Source organism: Microtus pennsylvanicus, chromosome 3 (genome assembly GCF_037038515.1).
Source record: "Microtus pennsylvanicus isolate mMicPen1 chromosome 3, mMicPen1.hap1, whole genome shotgun sequence".
In the NCBI taxonomy this organism is placed as follows: Eukaryota; Metazoa; Chordata; class Mammalia; order Rodentia; family Cricetidae; genus Microtus; species Microtus pennsylvanicus.
The window spans coordinates 72172424-72191797 of record NC_134581.1 but is presented as its reverse complement, the minus strand read 5'-3'; the positions used below and the strand labels follow the sequence as shown (position 1 = coordinate 72191797).

The 19374-nt window shown below is 48.0% G+C and overlaps 1 protein-coding gene and 1 long non-coding RNA gene across 5 annotated transcripts in view; one reads left to right on the top strand and one right to left on the bottom strand.

The window, feature by feature from the left end:
- The window catches only part of Zbtb16 (zinc finger and BTB domain containing 16), a 186034-nt gene that overhangs the window by 54860 nt on the left and 111800 nt on the right, over window positions 1-19374 (bottom strand). For all 4 annotated transcript variants that reach the window (XM_075966010.1, XM_075966011.1, XM_075966012.1 and 1 more), the window contains exon 4: window positions 11271-11357. In XM_075966010.1, the coding sequence (XP_075822125.1) occupies window positions 11271-11357 (87 nt within the window). The remainder of the gene's footprint in view (window positions 1-11270; window positions 11358-19374) is intronic.
- On the top strand, window positions 2347-5885 carry LOC142847066 (uncharacterized). The gene is made up of 3 exons (XR_012910122.1): window positions 2347-2581; window positions 2895-3039; window positions 3603-5885. It is a non-coding gene; the product is annotated as an uncharacterized LOC142847066 (long non-coding RNA).

The following is a 19374-nucleotide window of genomic DNA, read 5'->3' as shown; positions in this document are numbered from 1 at the left end:
ATTGTGATCTTTCTGCCTCTACTTGAGTCCTGGGATTACAGGCTTGTATTACTACGCACAATTTATGCAACACTGGGGATTGAGCCCAGGGTTATGCAATGTTAGGGATTGAATCCAAGCTTTGTGCATATCAGACAAACAGACAAACCGGGCTACACCCCCAGTGCCGTTTACATATTTCTAAACATAGTTTTTAAATACGAAGACAGGCTGAGAGAAATTCACACCGTCAAACAGGATCAGATCTTAGGCTCTGCCCTGGATCACAGAAGCCCTAAACAGCGATTTTTCTTGCCCAGTTCCCACACCCTCCATGTGAGAGTCAAAGAAATGAAGTCATTTTTTTTCTGTGTCGTAAGGTTTGTCTGTGGCAGAAATGGGATCAAAACCTAGTTTTCCTTTCTCCTAAGTTATTGTCCCTCTCAAGTATCATGCTGTCTCCCTCGATGCCAACAACAGCGTCCAACATCATTTCTGTCATGGTAGGAGGTGAGGGACAATGAGGCCCCTGTGGGTCCCACTGCTACTTTTCTACCCCAGAATCCCAAGAAGAATGTCTGTCATGGTTATTCAAGGTGAGCCTCGAGTCGAAAAGCTCGAGTCTTTTCCAAGCTGTCTGGGTCAAGCCTTATTACCAATCCCCCAATAATCAAACCCCACTGATTGGTTTCAAACACTGCCTAAGGTAGTGATGCTTCACAGAGCAGTGTGGGGATCCAAAGGTGGAGGTTTACATCCGCACTACCAGTACTGGGGAGGTGGAGGCAGGAGGGACCAGAAACTGAAAACCGGACTTAGCTAACATAGGTGGGTTTGAGACCAGTGTGGACTAAGTGAGGGAGGGGACAGAGGGACGAGGAGAAAGGGAGGGAGAGAAAGGAAAGAAGAAAAGAATAATTGAGGTTGTCAAGATGGCTTGTCAGGTAAACGTGGTTGCTGCACAAGCCAGCCAACTTGGGTTCCCTGTCCCAGGGTGTGGGCACAGAGCTCAGTGATAGAGCACTTAACACAGCACACACGAGACCTCAGGCTCAGCGTCCAGTGCCACACAAACAAAACCCAATCTTTACAAAGAAAAAAAAAACAGAAAAAGAGAAGTACTTTGGGTGGGGGTGAGTCTGGAGAGTTGACTCAGCAGTCAAGGGGCGGGGCTGGAGAGTTGACTGACTCAGCAGTCAAGAGCACGATTTTGCTCTTGCAGCGGACCCAACTTCAGTTCCCAGCTCCAGCACCTGCCTTTTACTCCAGGGACCTGACACATCCTGGCCTCCTCAGACACATGCACTCCTGTGGAATACCCCCACCTGCAGGATACCCACAGAAGTGTACATTCACATAATGTAAAGTAACTCTCTAAACGTATTGGGGAGATGAGAGAGGCAACAAAACCACTCCGTGTGGTGGACACACGTCATTATATACAGCTCTAAGCCTACAACACGGCCCACACCAAGACTGCGCCGAATATCAACTATGGGCCATGAAGTGACATGCTTAGTCCATGTAGGTCCACCGGGCTGGGGTGGGGTGGGTAACAAATGAGCCATGGCACTGTAGGATGCTGACAGCACTGGAGGCTGTGACGTGTGAGGACAAGGGCTTCCTGGAAAGTCTATCCCTTTTAGGCAATTCTGTTTCAAGCCTAAAACTGCTCTAATAAAGAACATTAATGCTAGGTTTAAAATCAGTTGTAGGGGGTACCTCCAGAAGGTGGCTGGAGGGACCCCGGGAGCACACAGGGCAGAAGGCAGTTTGTATAGACCAGCAAGTGACAGCTGGGTGGCCCCTCCCGGCTCTACAGCAGGCAGCTTCCGCAGAGCAGAGAGATCTGTGCTTGGAAAATAAAACTCTATATTAGGCATCAAGCATGCCTTTATAGTAACAGCATGAAATTAGGTCAAGAGTAAATCTATGCTGGAGCACTGACTGTACAAACAGCAGCACATGACCTCCCTCCCAAAGTGCCTATGACGTTCTGTGGCCATTCTGGGGTTTGAGCTTCCTCGTGTTAAATTCCTTGGCACAGCAAGTGAAACGCTATACGAATCACCTCTGATATTTATAAAAGTCAAATGCTATTATGCTTTCAATGATGAGGGCCTGCCAACCAGCATGGAGTCTGCCTGTCTTTCTGATGACTCACTGTCCTGCCCTCCCCACTACCTTCCACCTTGGGCAGGGGCCTGAGGCCCTTTCTTCCTTTTTTTATTTCATGTAAAGTATCAAGGAGATCAAGGTTATTTTTCGTCATCTGTTTGCTCTTTTCTCTCCAGCCTCCTCTAGGGCTGGGCCCTGGGAGACAGAGAAAGTGCTTGAGGCCTGGATCCTGACACCCTGACATGGCTTCTAGGTGTCCAAAGTGTCCTTCTAGCCAAGCTCAGGTCAGCAGATAAACAAGGCTGGCTGGCAATAGTCCTGAGGGAAGGACATGTTGGTTTTACTCTTTAAACCCTTGACTCTGTCTCTACTTATCCTTGCATTCCTCCCATATCCAGCCTTCATGAGGAGCCCTTCAAACAAGAGCTTCCCCTTCTCACCTGGAGATCAGACACTCTTTGTAGGTGTCATTGGCATATCCAAGGTGAGACACGGACCAACACACAAAGATGGAGACACCATTTGCAACACCCAAGGAGTCAGACAGCTGCTGGGCATGTATAACCTCTGGGATGGTTAATCTCAATTGTCAACTTGAATGGGATTGGAATAACTCAGGAGACACACCTCTGGGTCTGGGTTTGATGGCATCTCTAGAGAGGAACAACTAAAGAAAGATCCACCCTGAATGTGGGCAACATTATCTTCTGAGCTAGAGACTTGGGGAAAGAGGGGAGGGAAAGGTGAAAAACAGATGAATACCTCTTTCCTATATTTCTGCTTCCTATTCCACTAAGATGCCAGGAAGCGAAGAGTGCCAGCTCCACATTCCTGCCAACAGGAAGCTACCTGATGCCATGTCTTCCCCACCACAACGAACTGTCTGCCCTTCAACTGTGAGCCAGAATCAGTCCTTCCTACCACCGTGGTGCTTCTTGCCAGGTATTTATTTGGTCACAACAATGAGAAAAGTGGCTGACAGAACCTTCTTCCTAAGACAGGATGTGTCCTTTGAGCAAGTGTTTCCCAGTGCCCACTTCCTGGTGGAAGGGAAAGGCAGAGCCCATAGTGCAGTCCTTGCTGTTGGGTATATGTCTCAATCCATGGTCCCCAGATTGACAAACCTGCTTGAAGCTAGTTTTAAGTCCATGACAAGCACTGTCTAAACATTTGAGTCTGGCTGAGTGGCCTCCCCTATCACACAGCAACGTGGAAACTAAACAGTTTTTTTTCTAGGCCAGTGAAAGAAAGTCCTTCTTATGTAGTCAGGGGGGAGGGAAGCTTGGGCAGAACATGAAATCATGTGAGTTCTAATTCTAGTTTGGAATTTTTGTTCTTGACTGACTACCTTTTCCAAACATGGATTTTATGCCTCTGGCATGCGTATCAGATTCAGTGCCCATGCCACACAGGAAGAGAAAACAATGCTTAATGAAGGGACTCTGGGAGAACCACGAGGCACTCATTCCAGCTCTGTCCTGGACTGGTACTTCCCCACCCACTAGGTCTCGGCATTCTCCACCAAGGCTGAGGGAGAACTAATGCCCGCCTTAGTCTCAAAGAGCTGTCAACTACCCGTGAAGGCCAGCTCGTCAAGTGTCCACATCTAAGGCCAAGTTCAAGTTCCACACTCATGTCCTTCAAGTACTGTGACCTTCAGGAAAGTAGGATCCAAGTGTAGTCACCATTATGAGTGACATTCACCCGGCACCTGGCATATCGAGGATGGCGCTCCAAAAACTCAGCGGGAATAAACAAATAAGGGACACACAGCTGCATAACCTCTTCCGATGGACAGCAAATGAGACTGTCAACATGGAGGATCTTCTGGAGCAGGCTGTGGTAGGGGCAAGTTCCTGGTCTAGTTCCAGGTACCCAGGGAAGGCAAACCCCAGGAATGATCTCTAGCCACCTTCTGTCTGCGTTTCTTTCATTATGGGGCTGGGGAAAGAGTGGGAGGGGATAGAAAGTCTGATGAGAAGGCGGGAGACTCAGAACATCTAGGTGTCTGAGAGTGGCAGATGTGAGGTCCCACTAGCAAACTCCTGTCCTCCTGTGCCCTCAATGGCATTACCCTGGCCTCCCCTAAGGTGTGATGGGGACATGCCTGGCGCTGCTTGAGGCTGGAACACCTGCTTAACCCTGGCCGCGGGTTCTGCAGCGGTTCAGTCGTATTTAGCTATGGTAGGGCAATGGCTGTGTGGGATATTCCAGGCCCTGGGCTCTTCATATCTACCAAACCTGCCATCTGAGTTTGTTCAAGCATAGAACCTTTCGTGTTCTTACTACTCTCGGGTGCACCTGAAGGGCCACAGTGGTTGTAAGCTTGATAGGCATGTTAGAGTTGATGTCTCGCTTGGAGGACATACATGGGATCCCAGAAGCCCCTACCCTCAATTTGGGAAAGCAGCTGGATGTAGTTAGTGTCCATATCACCAGCACTGTGGACATGGCTCTTCCCCTCTCCACCTACCCAGTGAGGGGATGAGGGCTCTCTGTCTCCAATAAGGCTTGGAGGATGCAGTAACAGTGCCAATAACTACCATTTCCTGAACTCACGCTTCACACAAGGCCCATGACTAGGGCTTCCATGGGTTATCAGATCAAATCCATATATGACACCCCATACACCTAGGCACCACACGTTTCTGATACTGTGGTGAGCAAACTGAATTCAATTTAAACAATCCGACCAAGACGATAAAATAGACAAAGCTAAGGCTGTGTGACACCAGATCCCAAGTTCTGTGCCACCAAACACTGGTACCCAGGACTCTACACTCTCGACTTAAGGTTCCTGGAGTCAGAGGCTCCCTTCCCTTTGCAGTGTGCTACATGAGCCAAGTCACTCCACTAGGACCCACTTAGTGAGAAAGCTTTTTTTTTAAGAGATCGTCCCACCCACTCCTCTGCTTCTAGTATCTTGATTCTCCCTCAATAGCCATGAGCGTGTGCACCCATGTCTTCTTTCTGCTCCCCGACGCTGTCTCTCAGCCCGGCTGCCACACAGACCAGCCTTGACCTTAATTCTCCCATAGTCACACCAAAATAAGCAGTTGCCCCGAGTTCCATATGGATGGCCAGAACTGACGGTTCCCACGTGGGACTCTTCATGGCCTCCTCAGAGTGCCTGCCTTCTCCCTGGGACATGATGAAGACTGTCCCTGCCACTCCCCTTGAGCCACGCAGCCAAGACAGTTCCTCTGCCCTCGGATGGCCACCATCCGGCACTGTCTGCTGCCCCTAGGCCTGTTCAAGTCTCAAGAGGGAACGTACAGTGGCTTGAACAACATTATGATTTGTAAAACCTACTCCTAATTAGTTTGACTTTGAATAAAGAGGGTAATTATTTTTAAATTTATTAACTGCTGCCTGGCCAGAGAAGTTTCCAGATCAAATGACAGGAGAGGCTATTTCTGCTCAGTGATGTAGCAATTTATATTACTGATCGGTCATTAAAACCTCGGGCATAAAACCACTTGTGTTTCTTGAGCCAAGATAGTGTCCGTGTGTCAAATTTCAAACCCAGAGTATAAATTAAGCCATTAATGGTATTTATCAGTTTATCTGGACTTAAAGAACTACTTATTAATTTAAGATGGTCCTGCTACTGAAGCCAGGAGGTGCCCTGGGTGTACACAGGAATGTACGCGCACATGCATGTGTTTTCTCACACTGACTGAACAGAGTAAAAAAGGAAGGGAAAAAAACCCTTCTGATGTGTAAATGAAGCACGAGCCTCTCAGAGCTGCCTGGCTGTTAATTCTTCGCTGCTCTGCAACCCAAACATTTTGGAAGCAGCAGTGTTTTGCAGTATGTATCTGTCATAATATAAAAGGTGTAAAATGATCTCTGTTTATCTCCTCAAAGTCTTTGCTGTACCCAAACAGAAAACCCGAATGTGACAACAAAGCCGGAGCCCAGTCCCGCCATAAGGATGGCCTCCCTGAAACGCCAGCCCGAGCCCATGGAGACCTCGGGGAGGTGTGGGGGGGGGGGGTATGTGCACCAGGATAGAGATCCAGGCTAAGTGGAGTCAAAGGGGGGAGAGGTGATGGTACCATCTGCTTAGCTGATGCTGGAACCGCAGCTATCTTCTACTAGATTCAGCTGGGGGCTCAATAATAACCTGAAAGACAGCAGCTCTTCCATCGCGTGCAGTGTCCTGTGCTAGTTATTACCGCCCCGTGTGGAACCCTGGGTCAGGGAATGCCCAGGCCAACCTGAATCAGGGAAATTATATCCTTGCCCCAGACGAAGATGTGGGCATCGGGGTGTTGGGAATCCTTAGTTAAGTGGGTCATGAGGATGGCCAGGACAGGGCCATGAGTTAAGTGACAGCACAGGCTCTCTCTGACCTGTTCAGTCCACAGGCTCACAGACAGGGTGGCAGGCCATGCTGTGGGCAGCTGAGGAGTTATGGGGAGAGTACTGAGGTAGGAGTTGGGTCATGTTTCAGCTCTGCACTTTCTGATGGGTACCTTCTAAGCCTCCACCTTCTTGTCTGGAAAATGGGTCTGCTAAGGTAGGTGATTGATAAACAATGTATCAAAAGTATCAAATAGTACCAGGAGGACTCTTCTCCTCAGGGTCTCCATTCCTTCTCTCCAGATCTCTTCTCTGTTCTGATAGTATTCTGGTGACACCTGCCACCTCACTTGGCTTGTCTGTCTCTGATGGCATCATCATCATCATCATCATCATCATCATCATCATCATCATCATCATTAATTATTATGACAGGGTTTCTCTATGAAGTCCTAACTGTCCTGAAACTCACTATGTAGACCTGCTGGCCTTGAACTCACAGAGATCCACTTATTGACTCCCAAGTGCTAAAATTAAAGGTGTGTGCCATTACGCCCAGCCAGTATTATTTTTAATATTCCCTGGAACCCCTCTCCTGGGTGTGTGTGTGTGTTTGTGTGTACGTGTTTATCTGTGACAGGGCCTTGTGTACTCCAGGCTGACCTCAAATTTAGTAAGTAGTTGGAAATGATCTTAAACTTCTGATCCACCTGCTTCTACCTCTGGAGATGCTTAGATTACAGATGGGTACCACCATGCTCTATGTAAGCCATGTTGCGTTGGGATGGAACCCAAGACTTCTCGCTGCCAGTAGGCACTCTGGCAATTGAGGCCCAGTAGAGATGAATGGAGTTTGCATGGTCTTTCACTGACATTAGGGCAGCCTGAGGGGTACAACGGGGTTTGTCAGGAAGTACCACCTCTAGTGATACAGGAGCCCTGCCACGCATGAGGAGAATGCTCTGGATAAAGCAGGCTGCCTCGCTCAGTGCCCGTTCTGTAGCAGTAGGCAGCTGATGCTATTCTGGGGTAGTTTTGCCAGGCCCTACACTCAGTTTCTACCCTGGCCTTTTGTCCCAATTTCCCCCCTCTTCACCCTTGCCAGAGCTTAGTTTTCTCAATCTTTACTAAGAAAGCCACATGTGGTCCTACTAAGCACCCGTCACTTTATCTCCACATAGCCGATTTCTCTCAGACTGATTTCTCTCTTTATTGGTAGAAAGCCACATGGTGTCTGAGAGAAAGTGAAGTAAGTTCACAGACAAGACTCCAGTGTTCTTAGAACACGGCTATGCTGTTGCCACTTCCCAGACACAAGCCAAAGACCCAGCAGGCAATGAGTACGCACCTGGGTCTGTCTCAGAGCAACCAGCCTGATGCTTCCCCTCAAGACACTACTTCCCCAGCCTCTGGCTTAGAAGGAAGTTTGTTTCCCACTGTTTTCAAATTTCGTCCAGATGGACAGGGTGAAGCTACCTGACAAAGCTGGCTCAAAATTCCCCTCAGCCACCCCAGGTCAGAATTCCCAGAGTGGGATTTCTGAGTCTGTGTGGTCTAGCAATCAGAAAATGGCACCACAATCCGACCCAGTCTTCCTTCGATCCTCCAGGCTCTGTAGCTGCTTGTGTCCAAGATGGCTGCCACCAGTCTCTCTTTCCCTATAGGTTCTCACCACTTCCCCACTGAGAAGGAAGTCTGGTTTTCTACTCCTTTAAATCTGGGGCTGACCTGTGACAATGTTAGACAGAAAAACAGAGCAGAGGCAAGACCGTATGTTTAGAGTTGTTTTCCCAGCTTGTAATGGGGTTGGCATCCTATGCTTCCTGGCTCCTGTAGCCTGAGGTATTGTCTTCTATAGAAACAGGCAGAGGCTGCTGGACTGCTGACAGGCCACGTTGGAGGAGTTCTCAGTCAGGTGTGTGAGTGGAGAAGTCACCTGATACACACCCCAGTGGACTATTCAGAAGGTGCCAGCACCTGCTACGGGCCAATGGCAGCCACAGGGGAGTCCAAGTGAAAACCACTGCTGGAGCAGTGTTTCAAACAGCAGCTAACAGCTGGAACGTTCTCTGTGGTCAGCTCCCAACACAAGTGTTCTTCCCCAGTCCTCCTGTGGAGCTTGGGGGTACAGCTCAGTGGTGGGGTGCATTCAGAGAAGTGCGTGGTCCTGGACTTAACCTCCAGGGTTCTCCCTAAGCCTCCCCCAATGGACTGTCTTCCCCTTCTCTATACAAGTTTGTGTGTACACAGATCTACATTTATCTATATTTATCTATCTATGAAAATACATGAGGTGGCATATGTGGACTATCAGTTTAGTCTTCCTGACAATGACAGATTACATATGCACATGCATACATATTCACTCAGCTTTGAAAGCTATGATACACGACATGCAACATATCTATCTATACTTTCAAAGTATACAGTTCAATGGATTTTAGTATAACTGTGCAATCATCACCACAATCTATTCTAGAACATGTTTGTCTCCCCCCAAAAAAACTTTGTATCCTTCAGCTGTCAACCCCTATGTAACCACCCCCAGTATCTGCAGCTTCCGGTATCTACTACTGTACTCCAGGTCTGTACAGATTTGCCCATTCTGGACATTACATATGGACGGAGGCCATATAACACATGGACTTTTGTGTCTGGCTTCTGTCAGTGAATGTTTTTATGCTTTAGCTGTGCTATAGCATGTGTCAATACTTCAGTCCTTTTTTGCAACCAAACCCTATTCATTGCCCTTGTGTACCTAGTATTTTGCTTGTCTGTTCATTGACAGACACTGGCTTACTTCCACTTGACTGACGCTATGGATAGCCACATTCAAGTTTCTGTATGGACACACATTTTTATCTCTCTTGGTGATTCTATGCTTAAATGTCTTAAGAGCTTCCAGGTGGTTCTCCGAAGTGGCTCTGCCCCCCTCCACATTCCCACTGGTAACATTTGAAGATTTTGGTTTTTCCGCATCCTCAGCAACATTTTGCCACTACCTCTCTTTTTGAAGAGTCACATCCTGGTGGGTGAGTGGTATCTCACTGTGGTTTGATCTGCATCTCCCTGATGGTTAATGACATGGAGCATCTTTTTATGTGCACTTGGGCTGTGTCTATTATTGGAGTTATGTGACATTTCCTTTACTTATGTTCTACTTTAGCTGTCTATATTGTATTTTCAGCTTGTAAAAGCTCTTTATGTTTTCTAGCTATAAATTTAACATGCGATCTACAGATACCTCCCTGTGATAGTTAATCTTCAGCGTCGACATCACTAGACCTGCAGTCCCCGGGGAGATACACCTCTGCCAGGTCTGAGGTGTTTCCAAAGTGGTCTAACTGAGGAGAGACGTGACAGACTTGTAACCTCAAACAGTGAGCCAAAATTAACCCTTCCGTCCTTGCTGTCATCGTGGTAAAATGAAACAACTGACCTGCCCCTCAGAAGGACTCTTAGCAAACACAAAATAAAGCCCGGGTGCTAGGGTTGAGAGACCTGCCTTGTTTCCATCCTCCTGGGCCGCTTTGCTCTCTGTTCTGTCTGCTGCTCTTCGGAACTTATGAGGCTCCACCTGGCCTGGAGACCAGGAACTCCCACCAGGGGCATCTGAGTGGCTCACCCTTCCCTTCAGGCTTCTGCTCAGATGTCACCTTTTCAAAGAAGCCTTCGTCCTTGGCCATTTTATCCCAAATCCCACTTTTCTCCGTCTCATTTTCTCCCGCCCAGCTGCTTTGGTTTTCTTCGGCTGCACCCACTTGACATTGTAGCCTACACTGTGGCTCATACTATGTCCCAGCACTCAGTTCCCTGAGAGCCAGAATTGTCTGTCTCATATGCTACTATGTCCTAAATGCCCCCAGCAGCAGGAAGGCAATAAATATTTGTTACATTGTATCAATCAACTCCTATTCATTAAATGCTTACTATGAGTCACTCTGTGAAGCGCTTCAGGTAAAATATTTTTATTTAATCCCCACAAAGCACTGTTTGACAGATCTATACTATCATTGCTCCACTTTCCTAATCGATGGGGAAACCCAAATGGAAAGAGATTAAGGAATTAATCCACAGTTCCACTTAGGAACTGTCCCAGTCAGGATGAAACCCGGGCAGTCCCGCCTCTAAACTGTCACACTTATCCCTGCTTCTGACTTCAGAGGCTCCTGCTCTCTTTTATGACTCCCTTCTTCATTTGTGACTTAAGAGTAGCTTACAGGGTTCCTGAAAGAAGAGGGATCGTGGAAAGCAAAGAGAATAATGCTTGGCACGGAGTGAGCAACCAACCAGTATGAACGCTGGCCACGATGGCCATGATGGTCACAGGGTTGTCAATCATGGTCACAAGATGATGCTGATGCTGAGCGATCTGCACTGCGGAATCCAACAGGGCTCTATCTCTGTCAGTTAATACCGTCCAAATACATCCCTGCGTGTAGATGGATGTGTTACGGCAGGGAGGATCAGACACTGTGGCGACACCAGAATATCCGAATTTCACCAGAGAGAGGGTGAAGAGGTTTCTGGTCATCAGCTAGGGGAATGGGTGCTTAGGCAACACCACAGACTCCTAGTGGCCTCAGCAAGAGCACACAAAGACACCTGGGGAAGATGGAGGCTCAGTGGCTTGTTACGGACAGAATCTTGGCCTAACTCTGAAGAGCTGTTCTCACGGGGACTGTCATAGCTGCAATCCTTGTCCAGCCCCATGGACAGGAATCTACACAAGACCATTCCTATGCACAAAGACCCTGGACATGATGATTACCATGTTGCCGGGATGAGGATGTCACCAAATTCCCTGGACCTCCTTTGTACTAAAATACTTGCTAGTCCGGGGAATGGAGTCAGAGGACACTCACCAGTATGGGTCTGTCTGTGTGTCTCCAGAGCATCCTCCTTTGAGAACTGGGCACCACACTGATCACACACAAAGGCTTTGGCACCCGCTGAAAGCAAGAAAAAATTGGTTAATGTTAGAACCATAGTTCATAGGGCGGGAAGCATCTTGGTACTAGAAGAGTGGCTGGGATACAAGGTGCTGACTCCCAGATAATCCATAGCCCCAGTAGTTAGCCCTGATCTGTTTTGGACAGGGGACTACTCACCGAGGTACCCCAGGAAAGAAGAAATAAAATCAGCAAGACTAAGACAAACTAAGGCAGAGTCTAGGCAAGATGCCTCATAAAGATGAAAGGCTAGCTCTGCTGGGTGGATGGACAGGAACAAAAGACACCAACAAGAAGGGACATCACTGTCACCTTGTTTTTCATAGAGAAGTTAGAAAAGTCCACACTACTTATATTTGTAGACAGAAGTGTCTGTCCCACCTGGTTCCACTGCCACTCAGTCATAAATAAACACACAGAGGCTTATATTAATTATAAACTGTTTGACCTATTGTTTAGACTTATTACTAACTACCTCTTATGACTTAAATTAACCTATAATTCTTGTCTATGTTTAGCCACATGGCTTGGTGCCTTTTCTCAGTTAAGGCATTCTCATCTTGCTTCCTCTGCATCTGGCTGGTGACTGACTCTTTGCCTTTCCTCTTCCCAGAATTCTCCTAGTCTGGTTGCCCCGCCTGTACTTCCTGCCTGGCTACTGGTCAATCAGCATTTTACTAAGCCAGTATGAATGCAAAATCTTTACAGTGTACAAGGGCATTATACCACAGCATATACCTACAAACCTTCTGACTCAGTATGTGCAAAATTAACTCCTCGGTGACCTCCTAACTGCCTCTTGTATCTGGCCACTTAACACCCCTGTGAAATTTCCCAGTACTTGAAGGTTATGTCCAAACCTCTTCCTAGTACACTTGGCTCTTGTTGGAGTGCTATCTCCCATGCTTCATTTTTCCACACCTACTCCGGCAGAGTAGGCTGCCCTAGCTCCCCGAAGGGGCTGCCTTCCATGCCATTACTGCCCATCCTTCTACACCTCCTCTGCCTCTCTGCATCCTTAGACCCTCAATCCCTAGTCATTACTGAGGCCTCTGCTTTGATACCTGTGTCTTCATGACTGCGCAAGGTGACTTGTCTTTCTTTGGCCACACCTTTCTGGGAGCCTGACTCCCTGACTCTTATCATCTTGTCTACTGCGCTATCTTCCAGATTCATGGTGGGAGCCTATGAAAACCTAAACCGTATCAGTATTCTTAGAGCCTGCATGAGCCGTACTTAGAAAGATCGCAGCAACACTGTCACCATATCAATGTAAAACAACATCACACCGCTGGCTCAATAGTCTTCTGCATTTCATCTAAGGGTCATCACTCTCAAGTCTTGGTGATTTTTTCTTCAAAATGTCTTCACTATGCATCTCTCCACTGTGTAGGGGACATCCTCACCTCCCCTGGCCTTTGTGGTATCATGCTTGGAACACTGGAAGACTCGAGGTTGGATTTAGGTTCTCTGATCCTCCCTGGAAGGCCATATAACTCTTCATACTCCTTTATGTAAGAGACTTGTAATCTGCATCAGTTCTCAATTCCTTCATTTTACCTCTGGATCTTCCATAACCTGACCCAGCAAGCCAAACAACTCCATAGCCAGATTGTCCCTCATCACCTTCTTGAGGCATTGCCTGGCTCCCCAGATGTGTCTGTCCTAGGTTTACTCCTGTTTATTCTGTGCCATTTCATGTTCCAGACCATGCACCAAGGTCACACCCTCCAGCCCTCACTACTCCGCCCCTTCCAACCTGCTCTGCGCCAGCAAGTGTGTCTGAGCTCTTCTATTGTGAGTCGGAGTACCTTACCAGTATCTTAGAGCCGCATAAGTGCCAGGCGATGTTTTGCCCATTTGTAGCCCCTACTGCTATTTTCAATCCACCTAGGATTTCCCATAGATTGACTATATATCAGACACGGTGCTAAATGCTGACTATGCATTACTTCATCAAGTCCTAACAGTAACATTTGGAGTATACACCCCTACTGCCCTCCACTGAGCAGATGGATCACCACCAGCTCAGAGAGGTTATGGATGCGCCAGCCGTCACACAGAACAGAGGATAGACACAGATGGGAATCTCAAGGGCCTGACTCCAGAACTCTAATCCTCCCTAGTTTCAGCTTTTTCGGGGTCCCAGCTGCAAAGACACCTTACGAATCACTAGGCAAGCTCCCCTCTTCCTTCCAACAACTCCACAAAACCAAATCCAGTTTCCCATCTTATGTATCAGGATTTCATGTCAGGCTGCACTTAGAAAAATTGGTCCAGGACTCGTTTTTAAAAAACTTCAGGATGGACATGATTGTGCACAGCTGTAAGCCCAGTACCCAGGAAAATGAAACAGAAGGATCACAAGTTCAAGACCGGCCTAGGCTACATGGTAGGTCCCAGGTCAAAGGAGGATCTGGTATCAAAAAAAAGTAAGTTTGAAAATCGGTGCCTCAAGGAATACAGATCAAAATACAAAGACTTAAACACACACACACACACACACACACACACACACACACACACACACACAAGAGTGTTTGTCAATAAAGAGTATGAGGATTGCAGAGCCTGAGGGCCTTAGCCTCACTGACACCTAGAGTCCCAATGGTGAGCAGGCCATATGAATCCTAGTGTATGTTCAGAACAGGAGCTGGCTGAAGAAATGGGAGGGAAAGCACTCCGGGGCAGATATGCTTTTGATATGAAATCACTTTTCCTGAAGAGACTTCAAAATAATTAGTCATCTGCCTCTGGTGACTGTGGCTGAGTTTCACCTGGAGGCAGGAGGAAGCCCAGGACAACCTCTGGGTGTCCCTGGAAGCCATAGGATATCCTCAGGCCAAGCACCTGGCCCACGGCTTACAGGGCTTTGAAAATGAAGCCAAGAAAAACTCTACGGGGATGGTGGCAAAGCGATGTCTGTGTGTTTGGAGGTGACAGCCAGGACCACTTTCATCTCTGTTCAGGAGAAGGGGTACACAGGAAATGCTTCACAAAGCAGAGCAGGTCAGGACGGGGGAGGAGCTGGGCTGGATGCAGTTCCAGCTCCTTCACAATGAGCAACTTCCCCTTGGCCTGAATCATTAACCATCAATGATTTCCGGTGGATTCGCGAGGGATCTGATTCTCTTTGGTTCTATCTGTTTTCCCAGCTTCTCAAAGAAGACTGGGAGGGGGTAGGCACCTCACGGGCTCCAACACTGCTTTGGAGTCCTGTAATCACAATCGAGTTAGGACCCCAATAGTGCTGTGAGCTTCAAAGGGATGTGGTGTGGGGAGGTTCTTAGAAACAGCCATCAGTGAGGCTGATAGTAGCATCTCACTTTCATGGCAGATGAGCGAAGAAAGGGAGGAGGGAGGGAGGAAATGAAGGACGAACAAACATCGTCACCCAGGGTTCAGCAGAAGATAAAAACAGAACAGCACACACCATCTACCAAAAGACTGCTTCCTTGGTCCCAGCCTGACCACATCTGGTGGCCTTCAATGTCACCTTCACTCCACACATGCTGAAGTCACGATATTAAGCTCAGTGTGTGAAAAGTCTCTCTCCCCAAAGGACTCTGGGCCAGCAGTCTCCATGCTAAACTTGGCCCCCACAACTGACTCCCATTCACGATTCCCCAGTATTCCTTCCACGCCTGCCTAGAGAGACTCACATCCTCAGCCTCTGCAGGGCAAGGCACTAAGAGCAGAGCAGACACCAGATGAAATCCCCTCTCCCAAGAAGGCCGTACATTAAACCGTCTCTGGAATGGCTGGCTCAGAGGCAGAAATATTTGGCAGCCCTGAAATTAAAAGTGATAAATTTCCTCGCCAAGCTTTGATCGATAATAGAGGCCTCATCTGTTAATCAATAAGACAGTCTCTGCCTGTTTACTGTGCATGCGTTGTTCACTGTTGCCTTCGGTATGTTAGGTTTGCATTCAAAGCAACGCAGATGGGTATAAACCACACAGTCATTCCTGAAATGCATGACTGTGACATCATCCAGCCCCTGAGACGTTTCAGTGGAAAGGCTGGGGGTGGAATGCCAAAGGTGGCCATGCCACCTGAAAGAGGGTGGGTGTATATGGGCCTGGCAGCAACACTGACCCCCACAAAATGTCCTGGGGCTCGCCACAGAGCCAAAAACCAGACCTCCCGGGACACAGCTCCAAGATGCTCATGACTGTCACATTCTTCCCACGTGAGGCTGTTTCGTGGGTACCCATCAATAGAGTCAGAAGGCGATGGCACTGTCCTCATGGAGCTTAAAATCGAGATGCAAACACAGTTGTATTTTTAAAGCAAACCAAAACAAGGCAGGCAGTAGTGTATGGTAGAGAGACAAGCTGGTGAGGAGAGACAAAGGGCAGGGCTGCTGTTTTAGGTGGGGACAGAGCAGTGGCCTCAGATGAGCCGGTATCTTTATGGAGAAAACGGAAGAGAGGAGGCAGAAAGAAACAAGACCACCGTCATGGAATATTCTCTTGGCAAAGCAGGAATAAGGAAACCAGGGTGGATAGAAACGGGGCAGTGGGAGGGAGCGGCAGACCAGAGCTGAAAAAGGGATCACTTGGAGACAGAGATGTTAAGCAGAAGAGGGAGGGGAACAGGGGAGATGGAGGGGGAGTCTGCCCCATCCAATCCTTTCTATCAATCACAGTGAACTAAGGAGAACTAGGGCCCAGGCCTGAGTCAGACACTGGATGCTGTAGATATCACACGAGACTCGGGTCTTCTCACCTCACTGAACCTATGGCTCCCTGGCTACTCTTTACATTTTTAACTTACATTTATTTATTTATGTGGGGTGGGGCATGCTATGGCAGGAATGTGAAGTCAGTGCTCTCCTTTCACCATGGCCCAGGGATAGAACCCAAGTCCTCAGGTGTGGTGGCAAGTTCCTTTATCCAGTGTGCCATCGCGCTGGCCCGTGTTGTTTCTTTGAGGCAGATGCCAAATATTAATAAATCTGAAACTCTTTGTTGCTGGAAGCTCACTGATGTTATTAATGCCCCTAAAGGGGTTTGCATTGTGATTAAGGGCTTGGGAACTGGGTCCAACAAAGTAGTCCGGATCTTGGCAGAGGAACCCACTAGCTACAACACTCAGGAAGCTATCTAACCACGAGCATGCCATCTTATCTGTAAAATGGAACCCAGAAGAGTAGTCCCCCAGAGAGCTAACGAGGGAGTCAAGTGCACAGCCTCCTGACTGGGTGGAGACAGAGGACCAGTAAATAGTAGCTATCCCATCAGTACCACCCAGTATTCCTTTAAAACACTGCCTCTGTGCAATTAAAGTATGATTGATTTTACTGAGATTCGATGCACTGTTATTTGAGGGCCATTTATCTTGTATAAAGTGAGTCTCACGTTTGTAAAGACATATTTCAAAACACACACACACACGCACCTCCCTCGTCCTGTTGATTTAAAAATGAGTGATTGTTTTGTTGAGGGGAACAGAAAAATCTGCCATAGGACCAATATGTCAGCATCAACAGCAACTCAGTTACCCAGCTCTTAAATCTTCTGGGGATGAGGCCCTGGAGCCTCCTGCAATGGGCCTGCTTCCAGGTTCTGCCCTGTCTTCCCCAGCACATTGGAAGCTCTGTGAGAATAAACTGGAGTATAAAACCAGTCTCGGATGGAGACAGTGGGCATTCAAAGCTCTGTCAAACTGTTGCCTGGGGTGTAGCACTCGAGTCCTGACTCTACACCTTCTGGGTTCTCTACGGCCCCTTTGTAGAAACTTTAGGACATGCTTTCTCCCTGAGACTCAGGAAGAAAAGACTAGAAAAGTGGGGCTCCCATTCCTCTTGGGAATGGGGCAGCAAGTCCTTTTCCTTTAGCGTACTCTGAGCCACCCATCTCCAGGCAGACTTCCCTCAGGAAGCAAGGATGGGCACTCACTGGCTGGGGCTGGCAGTGGTTTCCTTTGCGGGACACCCTTACCTCCAGGTTTACTTGAGGGTCGAGAAACCTGATTGTTACTGACAGATAAACAGACACCCTTACCCCTGCCAGATTCCCAGGGACCCTCACATCCCAGAGCCCAAGGAAGTTCTCAGTATCACACTGAGGTACAGAGAGTTGTCTGAAGAGAGCCACTTTCTCCAGCTGTGCGCTGACTTCCTGGTGCTCTCTGCAGGCTAGGAAAGAGGTCACATGTGGATGGATGCACCATCGGGCAATGGTTTGGTGAGAAGAAAAGATATAGCTTGGCTGAGGCTGGAGCTGGTCTAAGGTTTCACCCGGGGGTGGGGGGAAATCCCACCCTCACTCCCTGGCTCACAGAACTCAACCAAAACCAGCCAGAGGCACTAGCAAAGACATAAAGCTCTATCTAAATGTCAGGATTCCAAGGACAACATAGCTGAGTCCCAGTGGAAGCCATGACGCTCCCCACAGTGACCTTCTTCTCTGGCCTAGTACAGAATCTCCTTCCTTGTCTTCTTAAGCAGAAATGGGACTGGGAGTATGAGTGGGGGGTCCTAGGCATATAGCAATTAATAAAAGATACTACACACAATCAGATGCAGAGGGATGTCTCTCTAGGGAAGCAAGGCAGAAGCCAAAAGAAAGAAAAAAAATTCAAAGATCCCTCCCTCTTTAAAGCCTCCCCAACCCCCAAGCTAATAATAATAAAAAAAGAGGAACCGCTGCGGGGGGGGGGGGAATGGGGGGGAGCGGTGGGGAGGAGGGAGACACCTAGTGCCTTGCCAGCATCTGATGTTGAGTGGTGTGTCCTTTTTTTTTAATTCCTCGCAATTTTAAAATAAACATCTTGAATGTTCTGATGAGATATGCATGCCTGCTTACATAAGGAAGTACAGAGTGTACCAAAACAGCAGACCCAAAAAAAGCATAAGCTGTCAGAACAATGAGTACAGACTTGGGCATTTTACAACAGGCCACGGTGTACAGTTTTATTTACAGTGCCTCTTATCAGACGGAGAACAGCACACTGGCTGCCAGTTCCAAAGGCCAGCACTGTGTGTTCTTTCCCTCAAGGAGCTGTGTACTCCCAGAGAGAGCTGCCTGCAGCCTCGGGCCCTCTCTGGCTCTCCCTAGCTTTCGTTTTCTCCTTTATCAACACAAATGAAAATAAAAACTGGGAAGGCTCAGTTTCTCTAAGGGACACCGGACAGGAAAAGGAGAACAGGTAGGCAGATGCCACCAAATGGAAGCCCAGCAGTCCCAGGGGTGGCCCCTAAAAGTAGCTCTAAGGTGTCACAGCTCTGACTGCACTGGCCTCCCTCAGGGGAAAACAGGGGGCAGAGAGGCCAGGGATACAACGTACCAAATCAAAGACAGGGTGCCAAAAGCCAGAGATGTATGTGCATGAGGTTTGTCTTGTGAGCGCAGGGTGGCCATGTGTAGGCTCAGCTGTTGACTTGGGAAAAGGACAGTACCTTGTTATGGTTCAGGGTCCACTCCACACAAGATGAGACCTTGGGATGGGCTGGGGCAAGAGTAAGGCATTACTAGATTTGGGAGAACAACACCCAACTTAGGCACTGCAGTAGTTGGAAGAGTGGAAGAGCAGCATGGTGCCCAGTGCCCTCAGGTTGTGCAGGAATCCTACAGTTTCTGGTGCAGGACCCATAGGAAAAATAATACTTTGTTCCGAATTCTTCCCACTTGAACCAGAAAGGCCTTGAAAGAGCTCCTGCCAATAGTTCTTAGCACTATAGTCTGCCCAATGGTGCACACTTTGAATCTAGCACTTTGGAAGTAGAGACAAGAGGATCAGGAGTTCAAGGCTAACTTTAGCTATCTGAGACCCTGTATGAGGCTTAGAAACATAGCCCCCCTCCCCCACATGCACAGTGGAAGGCTGAATAGTAATGCCTTCTAGGATCAAAGAAGCCTAGGTTGGAGTCTCAATTCTACCACTCCTAGCCATCATCCTGAATGAGGGAGCTGTTTCCCACGTGATTAAGTGATGGTTAATTTAAATTATGCATTTAAAGCCTTTGTCCCCATACGTGCATACAGTAACTATATGATAAATGTTAGATGTC